The 13,679-nt window shown below is 40.2% G+C and overlaps 5 gene segments (V, D, J or C); 1 reads left to right on the top strand and 4 right to left on the bottom strand.

Annotated features, from left to right (window-relative positions):
* Window positions 1-5,620: 5,620 nt before the first annotated feature.
* On the bottom strand, window positions 5,621-6,278 carry LOC127158832 (probable non-functional immunoglobulin kappa variable 6D-41). The segment is given in 2 exon segments: window positions 5,621-6,024; window positions 6,114-6,278. Coding segments are annotated over 2 exon segments (438 nt in total).
* Window positions 6,279-7,188: 910 nt separating this feature from the next.
* LOC127158835 (immunoglobulin kappa variable 4-1-like) lies at window positions 7,189-7,873 on the bottom strand. The segment is given in 2 exon segments: window positions 7,189-7,650; window positions 7,740-7,873. Coding segments are annotated over 2 exon segments (414 nt in total).
* Window positions 7,874-9,634: 1,761 nt separating this feature from the next.
* Window positions 9,635-10,236, bottom strand: LOC127158851 (Ig kappa chain V region 3547-like). The segment is given in 2 exon segments: window positions 9,635-9,960; window positions 10,050-10,236. Coding segments are annotated over 2 exon segments (375 nt in total).
* A 350-nt stretch (window positions 10,237-10,586) lies between these two features.
* Window positions 10,587-12,351, top strand: LOC127158850 (Ig lambda-3 chain C region-like). The segment is given in 3 exon segments: window positions 10,587-10,619; window positions 10,701-10,752; window positions 11,918-12,351. Coding segments are annotated over 3 exon segments (399 nt in total).
* Window positions 12,352-13,003: 652 nt separating this feature from the next.
* Window positions 13,004-13,629, bottom strand: LOC127158849 (Ig kappa chain V region K29-213-like). The segment is given in 3 exon segments: window positions 13,004-13,338; window positions 13,455-13,528; window positions 13,616-13,629. Coding segments are annotated over 3 exon segments (423 nt in total).
* Between the last annotated feature and the right edge of the window lie 50 nt (window positions 13,630-13,679).

The following is a 13,679-nucleotide window of genomic DNA, read 5'->3' as shown; positions in this document are numbered from 1 at the left end:
CATACTGGCATTACGTGATCCCTGAGTTGCACAATGACTAGTGAACTAAGGAGCTGATTGAGACACACTCTTACTGACTGACACTCACATTTGTGAACATTTTCATGCATGAATCATGGTTTATCAGTAAGTGTGAAATTAAAAAATAGCATAAAATTTACAACAAATTCAAACCACATGAAAAAAGACCCCTGATGGCTGAAATGTGTAAAGATTAAATGTTTAAGTAAACAGAGATAAATATCTATTTAAAATTCTGCAGTGCCATTAGCATTACAGTTTAGTCCCATGAACATACTTTTGCTTTTCATGCCTCTTGATTTGTCTTTTGCACTGACTTTTATGATGTGAAATTATGAAAATGAAGTTTGACATGACAAAGAAGTAAAATCTAAACTACAAATCACTCAGATCCAGAGACAGTTTTGTTTAAAGAAGTCACTTAAGATTAAATTGATTAAAACTACAGTTGTGAAATATTATTACAGTTTAAAATATCTGTTTTCTGTTTGAATATAAAATGCAACTAATTGTTGTGATCAAAACTGAATTTTCAGCATCATTACTCCAGTCTTCAGTGTCACATGATCCGTCAGAAATCATTCTAATACGCTAATTTGCTGCTCAAGATACATTTCTGATTATTATCAGTGCTGAAAACAGTTGTGCCATTTTACATTTTTGTAGAAACTGTGATACAATGTATTTTTCAGCATTCTTATAATAATATGTGAACATCTGCAGATTTATTAAAACAACATACAAAACATTAAAACAACATACAAAATGTATATGTTTATATATGGTTTGTAATATATTGTAATGCCACGCCAGCAGAGGGAGCCCTCACCCACTGACTGACTGTTGCTGCTCCCTCTGCTGCTTCGTTTGTTACTTCCTGTTTGGTGGCCATAAAAGGAGGCCATTTTCAAACAGGAGGCTCGAAGTATTGTTTTGCTCTAGCGGACTCTACCAAGCGTTTCCCTGTTTTCATTGCCTTGTTTTTTGTTATTTGCCACGGTTTTGTTTTTTTGTTCCATTGTCTTTATTTTCTGCCATAGTTTTGCCCTGTTCCTTGCCATTGTTTTTGTCCTGTTTCATAGCCTTGTTTATTTGATACTTTTGGACTGGTCTCTCTGGTTTTGGACTCTGCCTGTTTATTGGATTTACACTCTCGCCTTGCCCAGGATATTACTGTTTGTTGGATATTGACCCTGCCTGTCTGACTACGATCTGTAAATAAAAGCTCGCACTTGGATCTTACACGCTTCCTACGAGTCCTGCTTGTTACAGAATACTTCGCCTACCAAAGATCCAGCGGCTTTTGGGACACAGATCAAACCATGGATCCAAACATCGATTTTTGTGAGCTGTGCTGTTTGGTGACTTTTAATGACGTGGCACTTAAGGACATTTTCCGCAACGGATTAAACGATCCGATTAGTTCTGGCCTACCTGGAGGGAAAATTCACTGGTCGTTGGAACAGTACATTGACTTTGCCCTCCAGTTGGCTGGATCGCCATTTACTGTGGGGGTAGCTGATGAGGAACCTGCTATCCCCCAGTATCAGCCAAACCTGTGAATTTTTCAATCATGTCTGGAATTATTCAAGTCACGTCAGAGGCCTATCATGCCATGCCCACCAAGCCAAAGTCTGCTCACGTCACGTCTGCCAAGCCACAGCCTGCTCACGCCACGCCTGCCGCTCCAGGGCCTGCACCTGTCATGGCCGCCCTCCTACAACCAGCTCACAAGATGGCTGCTATCTCCAAGCCAGTCCACAAGATGGCCGCCATCCCAGAGCCAGTCCACAAGATGGCCGCCATCCCAGAGCCAGTCCACAAGATGGCCGCCATCCCCAAGCCTGTTCACAAGATGGCCGCCATCCCCAAGCCTGTTCACAAGATGGCCGCCATCACCAAGCTGGTTCACAAAATGGCTGCCCCGTCTGAGCCTCATCAAGTCAGAATCACCTCACCCATCATCTCAAGTCAGGGCTACACTTTCTATGTCAAGTCAAGATACAGCTGTTCTCCATGAGCCAAGCCAAGATACAGCTGTTCTCCATGAGTCAAGCCAAGATACAGCTGTTGTTCTCCATGAATCAAGCCAAGACACAGCTGTTGTTCTCCATGAGTCAAGCCAAGATACAGCTGTTGTTCCAAAGATACAGCTGTCCTCCATGAGTCAAGCCAAGATACAGCTGTGCCCCACAAGTCAAGCCAAGTCACAGCTGTGCCCCACGAGTCAAGCCAAGTCACAGCTGTTCCCCACGAGTCAAGCCAAGTCACAGCTGTTCCCCACGAGTCAAGCCAAGTCACAGCTGTTCCCCATGAGTCAAGTCACGTTACAGCTGTTGTTCCTGAGTCAAGTCACGTTACAGCTGTTGTTCCTGAATCAAGTCAAGTTACAGCTGGGTTGTCTATGTTAAGCCAAACCACAGCTGATTTCCATAAGCCAAGCCAAGTTACAGCAGATCTTCATGAGCCAAGTCAAGTTGCTGCTGTTATTCCCGAGCCAAGTCAAGCCACAGCTGACCTTCATGAGTCAAGTCAAGTTGCTGCTGTTATTCCCGAGCCAAGTCAAGCCACAGCTGACCTTCATGAGCCAAGTCAAGCCACAGCTGACCTTCATGAGCCAAGTCAAGCCACAGCTGACCTTCATGAGCTAAGTCAAGCCACAGCTGACCTTCATGAACCAAGTCAAGCCACAGCTGATCTTCCTGAGCCAAGTCAAGTCACAGCTGACCTTCACGAGCCAAGTCAAGTCACAGCTGACCTTCATGAACCAAGTCAAGCCACAGCTGATCTCCCTGAGCCAAATCAAGTCACAGCTGACCTTCACGAGCCAAGTCAAGTCACAGCTGGACTGCACGAGCCAGGTCAAATCACCGCTGTTCTTCACGAGTCAAGTCAAGCCACGGCAGGCCTCCCTGAGTCAAGTCAAGCCACGGCAGGCCTCCCTGATTCAAGTCAAGCCACGGCAGGCCTCCCTGAGTCAAGTCAAGCCACGGCAGACCTCCCTGAGTCAAGTCAAGTCACAGCAGACCTCCCTGAGTCAAGTCAAGTCACGGCAGACCTCCCTGAGTCAAGTCAAGTCACGACAGACCTCCATGAATCAAGTCAAGAAACTGCTGTCCTACCAGAGCCTCACCAGGTCCCCTCTGACCTTCTCAAGCCACCTCACGTATCAGCTGACCCCGCAGAGCCCACGCTCCCAAGCCACGCAGAACCCACATTCCCAAGCCACAAGTCCATAGCATCCACACCCTCAAGGTCAACAGACATCCCACTATCTACTGTGCTGCCTGTAATGGCCGTTGCCATTTTCAGTGTGTGGGCTGCACACTGTGCTCTAGAGGCCTCGTCTGTCCATGAGTCTGCTCCAGAGGCCTCGTCCGTCCACGAATCTGCTCCAGAGGCCTTGTCTATCCACGAGTCTGCCCCGGAGGCCTCACCTGACCACGAGTCAGCTCCTGAGGCCTCGTTTGTCCACGAGTTCATGCCTATACCTCCTGAGGTGTCAGCATACGCTGTAGAACCTCCTAAGGAGGTGGCGTCCATTTATGAACTCACTGCCACTTCTGCCCTAGAATTGACACCTATGCCTCCAGAGGTGTCAGCTTATGCTGTGGATCCTCCAATGGGGGCGGCGTCCTCCTATCATGAAAACTCTGCCCAACAAGTCACGATCAAGAAGGCCAATAATGAACTCTCTACCTGTTATGCCACGGCCAAGGAAATCGTCAGTGAAAACACCGCTCTGCTATGGATGTCACTAGTTCCACTTTGGATATCTCTGCTCCTGTCTGTTCTGCCTGCTCTGCCTGCCCTGCAATGGCTCCCTGTTATGCCTGCTCTGCCTACCTCGCCATGGCTTCCTGTTCTGCCTGCTCTGCCTGCCTCGCCATGGCTCCCTGCTCTTCCTACGCTGCCATTGCTCCACGGCCCAGGCCCTCCAGTGTTTCACGGTCTGCTACTGCTCCACCGCCCAGGTCCTCCAAGATCCCACTGTCTGCCATTGCTCCACGACCCAGGCCCTCCAGTGTTTCACAGTCTGCTACTGCTCCACGGCCCAGGTCCTCCAAGATTCCACTGTCTGCTATTGCTCCATGGCCCAGGACCTCCAGTGTTCCACTGTCCGCCACAGCTCCACGGTCCAGGTCCTCCAAGGTTCCACTGTCTGCCACAGCTCCACAGTCCAGGTCCTCCAGGGTTCCACTGTCTGCCACTGATTCACGGTCCAGGTCCTCCAGTGCTTCACTGTCTGCCACTGCTCCATGGTCCAGGTCCTCCAGTGCTTCACTGTCTGTCCCTGCTCCACGATCCAGGCCCACCTCCTCTACATGGACCTGGCCCTCCGTCCCACCTCCTGTTTTGCCTCTGTTCCCCCACCCTCCTGGACTGTTGTTGTTGTTTGAGCGCCAGGGGTCGCTCCTAGGGGGGGGGGGATTCTGTAATGCCACGCCAGCAGAGGGAGCCCTCACCCACTGACTGACTGTTGCTACTCCCTCTGCTGCTTCGTTTGTTACTTCCTGTTTGGTGGCCATAAAAGGAGGCCATTTTCAAACAGGAGGCGCGAAGTATTGTTTTGCTCTAGCGGACTCTACCAAGCGTTTCCCTGTTTTCATTGCCTTGTTTTTTGCTATTTGCCACGGTTTTGTTTTGTTCCATTGTCTTTATTTTCTGCCATAGTTTTGCCCTGTTCCTTGCCATTGTTTTTGTCCTGTTTCATAGCCTTGTTTATTTGATACTTTTGGACTGCTCTCTCTGGTTTTGGACTCTGCCTGTTTATTGGATTTACGCTCTCGCCTTGCCCAGGATATTACTGTTTGTTGGATATTGACCCTGCCTGTCTGACTACGATCTGTAAATAAAAGCTCGCACTTGGATCTTACACGCTTCCTACGAGTCCTGCTTGTTACATATATATATATATATATATATATATATATATATATATATATATATATATATATAAATATATTAAAATACATGTCTATCTAATATATTTGCTTAAATAATAACATGCATGTTTTTAGGATGGTCTAGAAATGTTTTACACATACGTACATATGTGTATAGGATACACAAAAATATATGATGTTAATACAGTAAATTGTTCCAATTTATAATAAATTTCATATATGTTGTAAAATGCGTAATATATGAAAACTTATTTTTGTATGAGTGATCTCAAACTTTTCAACAGTAGTGGACAGTAACTGAGATTGACTGCTGGTTTTACAATCAATGGTAGAAACTGGGACACACAATATGACGGTTTTAGTATCGTACATCAGCAACGTCACCATCTGGTCTTTATGTGAAGCATTTGCTGAACCGACTGGAAATTGACAGTTTGGAAAGATGTGAAACAATGTTCATGGTCTCATTCATGTCAGAATGTATTGCTGATCTGTAATATATTACTGAACTGTGAGTGTTTGTAAGATGGCCGATGCGCTCCAAACTTAATCATGTGACGGATCTATAAGAGCACAATGAATCAAATTAAAACCAGTTTCCAGCATTACTCGTCTCCCTACAGAGTGTAAGAATATGAGACAAAAGAGGGAGAAAAACAACAGAGATATTTCAGATCCTCCTTTGAGCAGCTGCAGAATCAGTTCAGTCACTGTGACTCTGACTGACAGAGGTTTTTGTACGACTCTTTATCACTGTGCGAAAACACATAACCACCCAAACAATAAGAACCACTTGATCTGCAATGAAAACTCTGACAGTAATAATGTCCAGCATCTTCAGTCTGGACTCCACTGATGGTCAGAGTGAAATCACTGTTAGATCCACTGCCACTGAATCTAGATGGAGTTCCTGACTCAAGATATTTTGCATAACGAATCAGGAGTTTAGGAGCGTCTCCAGGTTTCTGTAAGTACCAGAATAAACGATCACCACCATGCACATCTGTGCTGGTTCTACAGTTGATTTTGACAGTTTCTCCTGGTTGAGCTGCTGTCATTGAGGGACTCTGAGTGACGGTGATCTGTCCTCTACACTCTGAAACACACAACAAGAAGAAAATCAACTCAAAACTTTGACAATATACTTGAAGAAATGAATTCATATCAAACTTGTGCTCCACAAACCTTGAGCAAACGCTGTGAGAGTCCAGATGAAGATGATGATGAAGGTCATGTTGATGAAGATTGTTGTGTGTGTCAGTGATGAAGTGTTAAACTCACAGCACTATAAACACTCTCAGAGCACTGAAGCATCTGATCAATATGCAAACACACTCCAGATCATTTACCTGAAGACAGTCACTTATTAACAGATACAATTACTGAAAAGAGAAAAATGAATATTTTTCATATATTTTTTCTAGCCAAGCTTTTGTAAATTATATTGGATCATTCTCTTCTAAATACATTTTCAAGACCAACTTTAGTATATTATCCTGACTCTCTCCTGTGAGATTTTTAGAATATTTTTGACTGTAGTTGGATAGAAACATGACTGTTAATTCTTACATTTTATGTCAAAAGGATGTTCCTGCAGGTTTTTAACAGACATGAGGATCATCACACATGTGTCTCTGTCAATCACTGAATCAACTGAGTTTGATTGAGTCGTGTCACATAATATAAAACATGATTGCTCTTCATAAATCTTTATAAAATAAATGTCAATGAAAACGGTGAGGTGAACATGTTGTTTTTTGATGGTAAACAGCACTTGCTGGGTATCTGGTATTTAATTTTCACATTAATTTTTAAATAATTGTTAATTCTTTCATTCATTGATCTTACTATAAATTGTATTCATTATCATCTGCTTTGAAATTGAGGAATGTGTTTATATGATGCTGTTAATATCTGCATTATGAGGGATGAACATAATAAATCAGTACAATGATGCAGTTTAGAAAGAATGAGGATAAATCATAAACGCATAAATATATATACACACACACACACACACACACACACATATATATATATATATATATATATATACATATATTATGTAGTGAAGAATAGATACTAATTCTAAATAGAATAAACTGTCCTCCGAAGGGAAGATCAAAAGAGATCAAAAGAGACTGAATATCTACATGAAGGACTGAAAATAACAGAAGACAAAAATGATTACAGAAAAATCATAATAAAAAAAATACTGATGAAGCTCAACGAAAGTGGTGTTTATTATAAGCTCATACTTTTTCTTCACTGTTGAGTGAGTGATAGTGTTTGAGCAGCTGCAGAATCAGTTCAGTCACTGTGACTCTGACTGACGGAGGTTTTTGTACGACTCTTTATCACTGTGTGAACACATGATCACCCGCACAATAATAATTAGAATCTGTTCTGCAATGAAAAGTCTTACAGTAATAATGTCCAGCATCTTCAGTCTGGACTCCACTGATGGTCAGAGTGAAATCAAACGCAGATGATCCACTACCACTGAATCTAGATGGAGTTCCTGACTGACGGCTGCTGGTCCTGTAAATCATGGATTTAGGAGCTTCTCCAGGTTTCTGTAAGTACCAGGCTAAAATATACTTTCCTCTGTCAACATCATAATATACAGGATTGCTGGTTTTACAGTTGATTTTGACTGTTTCTCCTGGTTGAGCTGCTGTCATTGAGGGACTCTGAGTGACGGTGATCTGTCCTCTACACTCTGAAACACACAACAAAACGAAAATCAGCTCAACACTTTGTCTATATACTTGAAGAAATGAATTCATGTCAAACTTGTGCTCCACAAACCTTGAGCAAACGCTGTGAGAGTCCAGATGAAGATGATGATGAAGGTCATGTTGATGAAGATTGTTGTGTGTGTCAGTGATGAAGTGTTAAACTCACAGCACTATAAACACTCTCAGAGCACTGAAGCATCTGATCAATATGCAAACACACTCCAGATCATTTACATGAAGACAGGCACTCATTAACAGACACAAAATACAATCACTGAAATTAGAAAATCTTAATCTTTTTTCATAATATTAATGATCTTCTAATAACAAATTTGTTATAAATTATATCAGATCATTCACTTCTGAATGCATAATCAGTGCCAAGTTTATTATATTAACCTGACTGTCTCCTGTGAGACTGAGAATATTTTTGACTGTAGTTGAATAGAAACATGACTGTTCATTCCTTAAATGTATTAATTTTAATAATATAAAATTTATTTTTTTTCCTAATTGATTATTAAAATATATAAAATTAAAATTAAAATTAATTAAAATGTATAAATTCTAAAAGGAATAAAATATACAGTAGTTTGTTTTTTTGTCATTTTTGCACTACTTTGATTTTATGTGAAAATTTAAGACGTTAAACTTAAATTTTCACATTAGCCTGCAGATATTTTTAAACTGGAAATTATGTGGTTGCTCAATCGTATTTTTGTTAATATTTGAGAGGTTAATAATTTCTAGTAGACATGCCAAACAAAGTTATATTTTTGATATTTTAAAACAAACTTTTGCACCTAATTTTGTCATGCTGCCACCAAAAATTGTCATAAACCCCTATAGTTTATTGTGTTTATTCACATCTGATCTTTGATGCTTTAAATAAAAGTGACTAACACTGAAGTTGATAATGTAAATATCTCTTCCAATTAATATATTTTACCAAACGTCCATTGCTTTGCTGATCACAGGCCTTGTAAAAATTCATTAAGGTGACTTGCAGTTTAATGTATTACAATTTAATCACTGTATTAATTGTTCATGTAATTTGTTCTGAACCTGAAAGGTGAGAAACGTTTTTTTCTTTACTGAGTTGACTATTGTGTGTTTGTCAGGCGTCACTCGTCCTAAATTGAGCGTCCTGCCGCCCTCCAGTACGTGCATAGATCTCCTCAAAGAAGACAGCGGCACTGGTGTGTGTGGCCAACAAGGGCTTCCCGTCAGACTGGAGCCTGAGCTGGAAGGTGGACGGGAGCAGCAGGTCTCAGGAGAGCAGCGCTGGGCTCCTGGAGAAGGACGGTCTGTACAGCTGGAGCAGCAGCCTGACTCTCTCTGAGCAGGAGTGGATGGAGAGCGTCTCAGTGAGCTGTGAGGCCACATGGAGCGGCCAGCCTGCGCTCACTGGACACGTGACCAGACATCAGTGTTCAGAGTAGATCTGCTGCTCTTCTCACTCATGTCTCACATGGAGACTAACAGCACATGAGCGACTCCTTCATTCTCCACATCCAGCTTCAGTCGCTCTCATCTGCATCTGCTCTGCTTTGTGTGCTTCATACAAGACTATATGTGTGCTTTATCATTCAGTTATGATTTTATTGCAATTCAGTCAATAAATAGAATAAAATAAAATAGTGTCTTTGAGTCCTGTTGTGTCATTTTTGTTTTTTTTTTTTTATGATACATTTATATGTGAACTTCTCTCAGTGGACCATGAAAACACCTGCAGATTCATGATAAAACAAGAACATGCAGCCAAATTTTGAACCTCACAGATATAGTGTTAGATCATTTTAATAAGATAAAGAGTGTTTGATTTCTATATTTAGCAAGTGGTAAACTCAATGAATGCTTTGATTTAATTAATATTCCTAAAATCTTCACTGTTGAGTGAGTGATGGTGTTTGAGCAGCTGCAGAATCAGTTCAGTCACTGTGACTCTGACTGACGGACTCTTTATCACTGTGTGAACACACCACCACTGTGTGCACTCTGACAGTAATAATGTCCAGCATCTTCAGTCTGGACTCCACTGATGGTCAGAGTGAAATCACTGTTTGATCCACTGCCACTGAATCTAGATGGAGTTCCTGACTGGCGGCTGCTTATTAAATGAATCAGGAGTTTAGGAGCTTCTCCAGGTTTCTGTAAGTACCAGGCTAAACGCTGTCCCCAGCTGTCACTGTACACATCTGTGCTGGTTCTACAGTTGATTTTGACAGTTTCTCCTGGTTGAGCTGCTGTCATTGAGGGACTCTGAGTGACGGTGATCTGTCCTCTACACTCTGAAACACACAACAAGAAGAAAATCAACTCAAAACTTTGACAATATACTTGAAGAAATGAATTCATATCAAACTTGTGCTCCACAAACCTTGAGCAAACGCTGTGAGAGTCCAGATGAAGATGATGATGAAGGTCATGTTGATGAAGATTGTTGTGTGTGTCAGTGATGAAGTGTTAAACTCACAGCACTATAAACACTCTCAGAGCACTGAAGCATCTGATCAATATGCAAACACACTCCAGATCATTTACCTGAAGACAGCAGACACACACTTTTTTTGTCATTTAGAATCTTTGCTAATAAGTTTTATTTACAAACTTGAGAAACAAACACTCATGATTTACTGCATGTTATTTTAGGTCAAGCTTTTCCCTCCAAACACTGATTTCATGATCTGTTTCATTTAGACTTTGATGCTGAGAGCATTTAATACCTGTGTTACAGATTTGATGTCATCCGTGATACTGTATAACAGGTCAAAGGTCATTCAATAATAAATTAATGTAAATCTTGCTAAAGATTCATAAAGCAGGTAAATAGAATTAGTGTAAATGTGAGTAATGTTTTTGGGAAACAAATGATTTCAGCCTTCATGCAATAACAAGTATTTCCTTTATGAACATTATGTGTTGCTTTCTAGAAAATTCCATCACTGATGTTCTGCTTTGTCTCTTTTTCTCTGCTGGAGTTTGTGTTCATTTGAGTGTGACGGAGGTTTTTGTACGACGCTTTCACTAGAATGAAGCACTGTGGTACACTTTTGGTGGAGGAACTGAACTGGTGATCAGAAGTAAGTCTTTTTTAAATTATCTAATAAAAATATAAAACGTGTATGTGTGTTTTAAAAGGAGGTAACAATATTGTTAATTTATTATAAAAAAATATATTTATTAAAAAGCTTTACTTTTATTAAAAATCTTATTAAATGTAAAGTTTCAGTATATTTTATTGATTGACTACAACATCAAAAATATTATGAATATTATACTATATTATGAATAAGTCATATTTGATAATATTCCATGTTTATTACATTTCAAAGTTTATATTTGTACTTAATGTTTTACATTAGTAATTTCAGATGTGGCATATGAGAGTATATTTGAATTAATTGCAGTGTTTTAGGATTTTTAAAATAATTTCTTAAATATATTTTATATTGTATATATAGTATCAGTTCATTTCAGTGTCATCATCAGGAAAAACTGATCTACTGAAACTCAGTTGATAAGCATGTTAAAATAAATTATTTAAAGTATTACGTTTACTTATAATTATGTTTATGAAAAAATGCCCTGCATGATGACTATTTTCAAAATACAAAAAAAAAAAAAAAAATTAAAATAATAAATTTTAAAAACATCACAAAAAATATCAATTTGCATTTGGAGAGATGTTTTATAAAACTTGTGCTTAATTGATAAAGTAACAAATTAGCATACATTTTACAGTATATCATGTTTTCTTCAGAGAAGTTATATATATATTTATATTCATACAGTATATATTATCTTATGTTTGATAAACTGTAAAAAATAAATAAATCTGTAAAATTTACAAAAAGTGGCAGCTGTGATTGCCAGACTTGTTTAACTTCACTTCCAAAAACTGTAAATTTTATGAGTGTTTTGTTATAACATTACATGTCCAGTTAGATTTATTACAGTTTTTCACTGTGTATAGTAGAAGAGCTTAGCCTTAACCAATTAACATATTTTTTCTGTAACATACATACGTAGCAACATTTCTTAATAGTAAATTAATTTAGCTAATGGAGAATTTTTTCAAACTTAAATCATGATAGTAATAATGTGTTATATGAATGACAGCAGTGATGTGGAATTACAGTAAAGATGAACTGATTGTGATTTTGACTGCATTATCACGTCTGCTCCAGTGAAGATTGTAGCTGCAGATGTGAATAATTGAGTTTTGTGTGTGTTTGTGTGTTTCAGCTGGTCCCGCAGTGAAGCCCTCCGTGTCTCTGCTGCCGCCCTCTTCTCTGCAGATCTCTGGAGACTCAGCCGCACTGCTCTGCCTGCTCAGCTCTTACTCTCCACAGGGGGCGCAGGTGAGCTGGACGCTGGACGGGTCAGAGGTCACCGAGGGGGTTCAGACCAGCGCAGAGAGCGAGCGGGACGGACGCTACAGCCGCAGCAGCGTCCTGAGCCTCAGCAAAGCACGCTGGGAAGGTGCAGATCGCTTCGTCTGCAGAGTAAAACACAACGGAGCTGATCAAGAGGCCTCGTTCCTCAAGAGCTCCTGCTGATGTTTCTCCAGTGAAGAGCAGCAGGATTCACAGCAGTCACGTGATTTACAGCTCAATACTGAAACAGTCTTTCAATGTGCTGCCATTGATGTTCATTCAATAAAGCTTCTGAACGCCTTACATTTGTGTTCGACTGCATCATTGATCAGTGTGTCGTTCCTTCACTAAAGTTTGAGCTGCTGTTGATGATTGTAATAGTTGAGAACAGCTGCATTTAGCAGTAAATGTGAACTGAAGCTCTTGGGGTTTGAACATGGTCACTGGAGACGGAGCTGCTCTATTCTGAGACCATCAGAATCACTAAAGCTGCCAATGCAAATCTGATTTTCACCTCAAACTCACAGTTTCACTGTTTGATTGGTTCAACGCTCTGAACTGGAACAGTTTCACTTCTGCTCATGGAGTGATGAGACAGTTATGGAGTTTGAGTGTTAGTTTCATAAGGCAAGTTTATCATGATTATAGTAGAATCTACAAAAACAAAATGCAAAAACTACATTACTGGAACTGTGAAAAAATGTGTGTTTTTTTGTTTGATTTGTCATTAAAGCCTATTTTATGAGAATCAGAGCCTATTTAACTAATACACATCTGTCACAGGACAGATCAAAGTCTAATAGAGCTGATTTCACTCCTAATGCAATTTTGAGCACATGTGTAGTTCCTGTGTTTGGTCTCTGTGTGTCAGTAGTGAGTGATAGTGTTTGAGCAGCTGCAGAATCAGTTCAGTCACTGTGACTTTGACTGACGGAGGTTTTTGTACGACTCTTTATCACTGTGTGAACACATCTTTACTGTTTATATAGTGGAAACTCTGACAGTAATAATGTCCAGCATCTTCAGTCTGGACTCCACTGATGGTCAGAGTGAAATCAGTCTTAGATCCACTGCCACTGAATCTAGATGGAGTTCCTGACTGGCGGCTGCTTGCTTTATGAATCATGAGTTTTGGAGTTTCTCCAGGTTTCTGTAAGTACCAGGCTAAAGGTTGATGATCCCAACTCTGGTAAACTTCAGGACTGGTTTTACAGGACATGGTAACTGTGTCTCCTGGATGAACAGATTTCACTGCAGGTGTCTGAGTGACTGTCACTTCACCTCTTGATTCTACAGTATATTAAGAAAAAATAATAAACATTTAAAATTATATGTGTTGAAGGACAATATTATAACACAGATGATCAGTTAGAATAAAAAAAGAATAGAAAAGTTTATTTCCTAACCTGTAAAATAGTAGCAAGAGAAGATCCAGATGAAGATGCTGATGAAGCTCATGATTGCCGTTGGTTTGGATTCTCTGAGTTCAAACTCACAGAGCTATAAAACCTCCTGAAGCTTGTGCTGCAATGCAAATAGTCTCTATGTAAATCTGTGTACAGGTTACAGCAGATGATGCATGTAAAACATAACAGTGTTTAGGATCTTTTCTCATGTTATGTAAGTCAAAA

This window comes from Labeo rohita, unplaced genomic scaffold (assembly GCF_022985175.1).
Source record: "Labeo rohita strain BAU-BD-2019 unplaced genomic scaffold, IGBB_LRoh.1.0 scaffold_173, whole genome shotgun sequence".
Classification (NCBI taxonomy): domain Eukaryota; kingdom Metazoa; phylum Chordata; class Actinopteri; order Cypriniformes; family Cyprinidae; genus Labeo; species Labeo rohita.
This window is presented reverse-complemented; position numbering and strand designations above follow the sequence as displayed.